Here is a 9088-nt window from a genome sequence, read left to right on the forward strand (position 1 = left end):
GCACGTTAATATGTTTGCCTCGTGAGCGAGAGGCGTGATAGGGTAAAAGTCTTGTAACTTCCACATGCATACTATATGATGTTTCAGCAGCCTGCCATCCGATGAACATGAAAGCCAGCTTGATTCATTACTTTGCCACTTTGTAAGCCCGCAGCGGCTAGCTTTCGTGCTGCAATCGATATAATAAGTTGCAGGTAATGCACGGACTAAATCGACGATCGGGCGATGACCTTTCGAATACACTTTGTTTATGCGCGCGTATCGATAGGAAGCGGAGAAACGCGAATATTATTCGTGTGTTTCCGTACAATGTTTTTAACAATCTGAAGCTGATAAGCGTGGTTATAAATATTATCTCAATTTTCATTACGATCGTTCAATCGTCTCTGCGCGTAAATTTTCCTATATACACGAAATAAACTGGAATGTTGCGACAACTGTAATTTTCTATTCGAGAAATCGGGTTTTTGAAATTAGAAATTATTACATATGCGAGAGAATTGCTATTGTCAGAAACGCATTATTATCGCCAAAGATGATATCATATGAGATGATATCATGATGCATCACGCAAATCTTGTAGCGGTTCTTATATTTTATTCGATCTGCCACGTGGATTTTATTGCAACCATCATATTCGGTACGATCGATCTGAAGTTCTACTTTTCGGTATCGATTATTGGTCTGGTCTTTGTAGCTGAACTGGCTGCACTACTCAAGAAATTTACATACACATCGGAGCGTACGAAGCGTACGTACAAGATTCTCATGCTTCAGTGTGCGTAAATTTCTTGACTAGTGCAGCCAGTTCAGCTATAAAGAACAGACCACTTTTAAAATATGACCACATTTTTCTCTATGGCAAAAACGTGAAAAATTCCAAATATTTTCAAATTAGAAAATTACACTTTAGAAAATTACACTCATAAGTTCACGCTAAAGAAGATGTATGACTCTCCGGGGATTGATTATGAGTTTGCTCTCCTAGCGTGAATTTATAAAGAGTAAATTTCCCAATTGGAAAACATTTGGAATTTTCATTTTTTACGTTTCCGTACGAGAGAAAAATTACACGATCGATATCCAGAGATAAAATATTGTGACGAGCACGATGGTTGTAATAATCCTTGTGGTAGATCGAATAAAGTAAGGAGGAGGATTCTGATCGTAGGAGACTCGAAATTACGAGGGATCGAAGGGAAGAACAGAAATATAAGAAGGTAATAAGAAAAGTGCACACGCAATTCTTTTAAATATATTTTATAAAACGTCCTATTTATACAGCATATAAAACAATACTCTGTATTTATTTTTTATATTCACACATTAGCTCTATATGACTGTGTACCACCATAACCTTTTGTTATATGCATAACTTTACAGTATTCGGCGGATTTACGTTAATACTATGACAACGCACTGTCCTTTGTCTGCTGAATTCCTTGCTTGCCGCCGACCGTTGCGGCGCTCCGATTGAATTGGAACTCGGAATTCGCGTGTTTCGAGCCGTGTTTCTGTGTGATATCTAGTTTCGTTACGTCAGCGCTTATAATCCTATCGAAAACCCTGTCCGTGGTAGGTTCCACGATATTAGTCAACTCGGGGACCGTTTGCTCGGGACGCTGTCCGTCCTTCGTTTCCGTACCGACACCGCTCATCGCTCGGGCAGGCTTTGATGGACCTTTCAAGTGTATAATGTGATTATTCAGGGAGTCAGTATTGCTTTGCTTACTTCCTATGTGATTGTGAACTACCGCGTGATTCGCGAAAACGGAATCCGTCTTTCCTAAGAACTTTCCGTTCGTCGGCTCGTTATTAAAGTTTCTGTCCCTCACGTTGCCGTTCCAAAACGAATCGTCAAAGACGTCGGTGTCGCGCTGATCCGGCGGCAGGCGGCTAATGCGGGTTCTCACGATCGAGAGGTGCCTCTGCACGTAGTCCTGCTGCGGTGCCAGAGCGGCAGCGCGTTCCAGACACTGCGCCGCTAAGCCCAACTTGCCGCGTTCCACCATCACAACGCATAAATTGTGCAATCCTTGTATGTTGGTGGGATCCAACTGCAGTATTCTACGGTAACACTGAAACAATCGTATCGGAGGCATTAATCCGTCAGTATTGTTTGCCAGAATCGTGTGATAGCGGACGATCCACCGTTACTTATACAGCGTGCGAGTCCCGTGCGTCGGTTTTGATAAGAATAATTTCTCAAAAATATCTACACAAGTTGCACGTTAGGTCTTACATTTTCCGCAGCGTCCAAATCCTTTATGTTATTGATATAAATGTCTCCCAGGAGTATTAGGCCTTTCACATGATCCGGGTGGAACCTGACCAATTGATTTAAAAACGGTGCCGCTTCGAGCGGACGTTGTTCGTCCGCCAATAGTAACGCGAGATTGAATAAGGCAGAGCGGAAGTCTTCTTTCAACGCCACGGCGTTGCGGAACCAGCGTTCTGCGCTACCGCTGTCGTGGTCGTCCATCGCCAACATTCCCAAATTAAAATGTACACGCTCATTATTGGAATCCTGCAAGCAGACCATGTGTCACGGAGTCATGTATGATATGCGTTATTTTTTAATATATTTCAATTATTATGTTCTTTTTTTTCACGAGTAGCTGCTGAGGAGGAAGGAGACCAATTACCTTTCGTAAAAGCTTCAGAAGCCTCTCTCTGGCAACTTTACGTAATTCTGCCCGTCCCAACTCTTGGAGCAGTATAGCGGAATTCAGTAACGCTTGTTCATGCTCCGGGTCAAACTCTAAAGCTTTATCCAAGTATGCCAAAGCTTGAGACGCTTTCCCTTGTTCCAAGAATACAACACCAAGCTGCAAACAAATTTCAACCATTTAACTTTGTTGATCGACTATCCCGTCACTTGAAAATATGACCACAAACGCTTGTTCGTGTTCCCGCTGCTTCTCGAAAATTCAATACTTACATTATAATATATATCAGGATTATTACTGTCATAAAACAGTGCTCGCTCATAAACCTCCTGAGCTTCTTTCGTACGATTAAGCTTAATTAAGACATCGCCACGATTAATATATGCTTGAGTATAATCTGCACGCATACTGATCGCCTGTCTGTATAATAAATCAGCCTCCTCTAACCTAGTTGCGTTTTTAGCTATCAAATTAGCCAAATTAACAAACACATTTAAGTGGTTCGGTGCTATACGTGCTTGATAAGATTCCCCTGGCTTTGCTTTTGGTAGTAACGACTTGGCCTAGAATAGAAAAACGAAAGCACGTGTCATTCGAGAAATACAAGTTCGCACGAAATCAATTTGGAAATGTTCTCCTAACGATGTTCACCTTCAAATATGCATCCTCGGCTTCCTTGAACATCTTAAGATGGTTATAAGTTCGTCCGACATTAATGTGCGCTCCGATGTCATCACCCTGAACTTGTACAGCCATATTGAAAAAATTCAACGCTTCTTTAAATCGGCCTTGACTCTCCAACGCGTGGCCCACATTATTAAATAATTTGGCATTTCTGTCGTTCACTTTCAAGCCCGACATAAATATCGAATACTCATCTAGCCAGTCATAATTTCTGACAAACGTTTTCGTCGTGTGCGCAGCCAAAAGCGTCACGAGTAAAACTAGCACCAGTTTCTTGCACCTGCAAGTCGATATTTGTAGAAAACTTCGAACGATTAGTGACAAGTGACAGTAACCCGTGTAAATTGAATTACGATTTGCAATGACGACCCAACTTACTTCTTGTCCGCCAAAATGCTCCATCCGTATCCAATAAGCATGCAAAACCCCATAGAAGGTGCATACAACACTCTCTCAGCAATTACAAATCCGACCGGGAAGAAAAGGTTCGACGCAGGTAGAAAAGGGAGTATCATCATAGCCAAACTCTGCAGGTATTAATTAGAAAACACAACATATTCGTTAAATATTAGTATCGTTAATTGCGACTTCTACACACAAATCAGATCTCTAGAGCGTGCACAGTATTATATTCTCCATGTAACTAGCGATCAAACCGTGTTATTCCCTACTACATTATGACCTAATTCCACAATGATCTCTACTGACCATAATGAGAATGACCGACGTCTGTCTGCTACGTGTTACAACGGCTGTCACAAGCAATCCCAGTACAGTTCCATGAGTGGCTAGGGTCGCGAGGTTGCGGATATCGGTAAAGCTTTCTACTAACGGTATCGTTCCCATTGTCCAATCACAGCATAAATCACTTGGAAGAAATAGCAGTCTTAGATTCACTGCAGCGAGATAATTATACGTAAGCTGTCTGGTTGGCGTTGCAGCAACTGATGCAGGATTGTCGAATCTAAAAGAAAAAAAAAAAGCACACAGTTATTTTCGTGCCAGTCCTTAAATATATAAGTGAAAAATCGATCGAATGCAAGTGCAATCATACCTGGTAAATACAGGTAACTTCGAGCCCATTATATGTAACCGCAGGATAAGCAGGCTAAATGTAACAAGTGTAAGGGCGGTCAAACGTTTTGTACCCTCGCCTGACCAGGCAGGTGAAATTTTATTACCACCGAAAGCTGACTTTAACGCTAAGAAAATATCCCTCGCTCTAACCTATGTGAAATATAGAGATATAAATGTGGTTTGACACTCAGAGAAGATATGCCATAAATATAGATCAGAAATAACTTTACCTTCTGTACAACAAAAATTTCGTACAGTACACAAACTGCAGTGGCAGTAATCCCTTGCTCTTTGCACAACATTGCGGTAAATACAAAAAACATAGACAATATCAAGTATTTCCACCCTGTGAATAAAAAACACAAGAATAGATGCCTAACTTTTTCATAATAATTCCTCTGTTGAAAATTTCCAGGTGGATCCCCACAATGGAAATCCAATGGAACTAATATGAATCCTTATAGAATAATAAAAATCGATATAGAAATTCATATGGTTTGTGGAAATCTTTGTAGGAATCCATTCAGTTTGTGAAAATTCATATAAAAATCTACTTGGATTTCTATCAGAACTTTTGGCAAATCTCCAGGGACGATCGTAGGATTCTGTATGAATTTCCTATATATGTCTCCACTTGGTTTTTTCAACAGAGTCGTACTCGTATTAAAATTTTTACCTGTAGATCTTTTGCTTCTGCAACATTTAGTGTATGTGATTAAAGCTGCCAGGTAAAACAAAGAGGACAACGTTTCTGCCCTACCAACTACACCTGTGACCTAAGAATATAATTACGGCAATTGTAGTAACGTTAACATGCCTCAATTACGAATATATATTAGTATGTAATTTAAATATCTTTCTAAATATTTTTTTTTAATTGTTACATACTGCTTCTGTATGTATAGGATGTACAGCAAAGAATAATGATGACACGAAACTTGCTGCATCTGGTAGAAACATCAAACAGATTCTGCAACAGAGCAATTTTCGCTTTTTAACGCAATTTTTGAACTTTATACATTAGACAAATAATTTTCTATACATTTTTCTTCCCATGATTTTTATATTACGAGACAAAGCGCAAAACGGATATAAACGCACCTGAAGTATAATAGGCATACTCCAACATGTAGAATAACATTTAGCAGGTGATATCCCATAGGATCCAGCTGGTGAATCAGGTAATTCCATCGGAATGTGAGTACGCAAAGAGGTCTATAAGATTTGTGCGATTGTTCCTATTAAAAACATAAAAGAAAGAAATAATGAAAAGGCCAGTCAATCAATTTGTAGTAGAAAAGATAAAAAATAGCAACTATTCCCTGTAAATCTCTTAAATAATATTAGAAAGAGAAGTGATATGCGTGAGCAATTTGAAAAATTCGCGGCCTACCATACAAAGGTTAATATCGCGTTTCTATTTTTTTTTTTATCGTGGCGCCACATTCGCCTTATGAACAGCTGTGAAGTATCAAGTCGATTTGCCGAATTGTTAGTTAGAAATAGCTGTTTAAACAAAGACAGTCAGTACATTGTTGAAAATTGAACATCGTGCAATGATGAAATATTTCGTTAAAAAGGTGAAAAAAGAGAGTATTGTAACCAAGTTGGCAAGTATTTAAATCTTATTAGATAAAGTGATACTCAAAATTGGAAAAAATAAGGAGTATCTTGATCGCACTTTTTGTCCCGCGATGGGATAAAATCATTGGAGTACCGCTGGACCAAGTGTATCGAATTACAGGGAGATTATATTGAAAGATAAAAATGATCCCAGGAAGAAAAGGTCAGTTTTTTATTATCAGGCTGCGAACTTTTCAAAATTGCTCACATATTTAATATTTCCACTCTCTCTCTTTCTCTTTCTTTAAAACAAATATATGTGTGCGTGTGTGTTTGTGAAATTTCGTGTATTTAAAATTTCCAAATATAATAATAATCATGATATATTATAATTGAGTTTTTATTAACAATTAATTTATTTTTACTAACAATATACCGGGTTTAAAAACGTTTCGTAATGGACCGGCATTTTTACGCGACTTTCAATTCACACCGCGTATACAGAAAATAGTATACGATGTGGAGCTTGATAAATGTGCTCCAAACCTGGGTTTTTATCAACAATTAATTTATTTTTACTAACAATATACCGGGTTTTAAAAACGTTTCGTGAGGGACCGACATTTTTATGCGACTTTCAATTCACGCCGCGTATACCGAAAACAGTACACGATGTGGAGCTTGATAAACGTGCTCCAAACATGATAACAGGGAGTACGAATGGATAATAAGATAAATTATTTGACCGTACTTTGTCGCTTAATGGAAAAAAATATTATTTGACGTGGAGATCGAGTTCAACGCGCATTGAAAACGATACACGTGGCACGAGACGTGTTAAGATGAAAAATTACGTTATAAATAGTCAAATTGTTACAGATTCATTTACAGCAATTTGCCATTGATTTATATTGTAACTGATTTATATTGATTGTATTCAATTGATTTATATTGATTACAAGTGGTATTTCTAATTAAATTAGATAAATGTGAATTAATCAATACATTCGACAAAAACTGCTCTCTCGAATATTCAAAACGAACATTCGCGGGTATTCAATTACCATTCAATTATAAAGTCATAATAATTTCAAGGCAACGTGTTCACAGACGAGTCCTTTCCTCGTAGTTATACTTTCGTGCATATTCTGCATTTAGAAGAAAATCGATATAACCTCGATCTTTGGAAGAGAGTGATAAAAAAAGATAGAGAATGTATAACGTAAAATGAATAGAGATTTAAAAACTTCAAATCGATGCGGCGCGGTGCATCGCTAGAATGCGCTCTGAATAAAATAGATGCAGTTTGGTCGGCTTTTTACTGAAATTGACGTAGTTTCAACGATATCAATTGTTAATGCTGCAACTTTGAGAAAAAATCTCAACTTGTATTTTTGTCTGACAAAAATAAACGATAGTATTATTCTTGCACATTTGCAGCAACGATATATTTGAAATTCTCGAAATTATACGCGCGACTTCGATTAAAAACTGAAGGGGATTCCGGCGATATTAACGTCGCTCATTGCGTTTGCATGCTCGACGGTAAACAGAAAAAAGTGATTCACACGTGCAGATATGAATGCCAATGTAATCGATGAAATCCCAGCGATACCGATCATAAATAAATACGAACAAACCAGAACTTGCCAAATTTATGTGTTTCAATCATCGAGAGGATAAACAAGGATGATTTTCCACGTTAACAACACACATATCTGAATTCTGCGAGTCGATGCTGGCATTGCGCCCCCGAGGAAGAAATCGATAGAATCACGATATCAATAAAATTGATTATCGCCGATACGAAGAAGCGAAGTATCGTACATCATTGACGTCGCGTTCCCGGCCGGTTCGCGTCGGCTTGGCACGGAAACTAAACAGAAGTCATTCTAGCGTCATAATCGACCCCGCATGGAGATCCGCCGAGATCGTTGTTGCCGATCTCAATTCCCGCTGCGTGGGACGACGTCGCGCGCGCACGACGACGACCGATGGGGACAGAACGAGGGATCGGATCGGGATGAAATGGACAGGACACGCTCGCGGATCAATACGCAGGGGGCCGTCTATAGGGGGAAGGGAACGGGAGGGGAGGATCTCGAACGCGCGTCCTCCGACAGCGGCAGCCGACGCGATGCCTCCTCTCTCTCTCTCTCTCTCTCCCCATTATTTACGGCTCTCTTCTACGCACCTTATGCATCGGGGTGCCCCAGAAGTCGTTGTAGAAGACATTCTTGAGGGGCGTGTGGGGCCTCAGGTCGCGGTTATCCTTGATCGCCGAGATGTCATCGAAGACGAAGCCGCAGCCGAAGCTGTTGAGGTACACGGCGAGCGCGGTTACCGCCACGATCGCCGCGAGTGCTCCCCGCGCAGGCACTCCCATCACAAATAACACATCGATCGGCCGGCCGTCTTTCGTTTCTTTCGCGCGGTCTCGCCGACCGCCTTCGTGAACGGAAGGAAGAACGTTCTACTGTATTCTCTCTCAGTGCTTGCTCTCTCTCTCTCCTTCCCTCTCTTTTTCTTTCTCCCGCCTTCGTCCTCCCACTTCCCCTCGTTCTCTCACCCTCTCTCTCTCACTCTTTCTCTCCCTCTCTCTCACTCTCCTTACGATCTTGATATCGTAACGCGGTGTTCTTAACTGTAAGAACCCCACGAGGGACGCACGAATGTCATTTCCACGCACGTCGACGTAGCCGCGTCCGCTTTCAGACACATCACAATTGATGTCGATTCGCCGCGGCGAGCAGGCACCAGCGCGAATGCCGGCGAGTCGAAGCGCGTCGCGTCGTCGCCGACATGGTCACCGGTGGAGTGACGGATTCAGGAGGACAAGTGAGATTCTTTCTCTTTCTCTCTCTCTCTCGGCTCGTTCGCGCCTTCTCACCGCGCGCGATCGAACGCGAGACGCCAACGGCCAACGTCGGGACGGGGAAACCCGTCCGGTGAAGTGAGAGAGAGAGAGCACGATCAACGCGTACGCACGCACCGCACACCGCGATCGAGCTGTCAAACGGCGGAGTCGCGTTGCGCACACGTAGCAATCACGTAGCGACGACAGCGACACCGCCGGCGTCGTCGTCGTCCCCTCG

General features: G+C 41.3%; 1 protein-coding gene across 3 annotated transcripts; it reads right to left on the bottom strand.

The window, feature by feature from the left end:
• Nucleotides 1–1245: 1245 nt before the first annotated feature.
• LOC106750732 (transmembrane and TPR repeat-containing protein CG4050) lies at nt 1246–9016 on the bottom strand. 3 transcript variants are annotated; one of them, XM_014631260.1, is made up of 14 exons: nt 8188–9016; nt 5532–5668; nt 5319–5400; nt 5107–5206; nt 4661–4776; nt 4408–4580; nt 4062–4317; nt 3732–3880; nt 3321–3633; nt 2942–3232; nt 2646–2828; nt 2243–2527; nt 1836–2078; nt 1556–1681 (listed from the first exon to the last, which is right to left on the bottom strand). In XM_014631260.1, exons 1-14 carry the CDS (start codon nt 8377–8379, stop codon nt 1655–1657), a joined length of 2547 nt encoding a protein of 848 aa, XP_014486746.1. In that variant the 5' UTR covers nt 8380–9016; the 3' UTR covers nt 1556–1654. The 3 variants fall into 3 exon arrangements, with proteins under 3 accessions (XP_014486744.1, XP_014486746.1, XP_014486745.1); XM_014631259.1 differs by having other exon boundaries at nt 1755–2078; XM_014631258.1 differs by having other exon boundaries at nt 1246–2078; nt 8188–9015.
• Nucleotides 9017–9088: the final 72 nt, after the last annotated feature.

Source organism: Dinoponera quadriceps, unplaced genomic scaffold (assembly GCF_001313825.1).
Source record: "Dinoponera quadriceps isolate SergipeBrazil2010 unplaced genomic scaffold, ASM131382v1 scaffold5144, whole genome shotgun sequence".
Classification (NCBI taxonomy): Eukaryota; Metazoa; Arthropoda; class Insecta; order Hymenoptera; family Formicidae; genus Dinoponera; species Dinoponera quadriceps.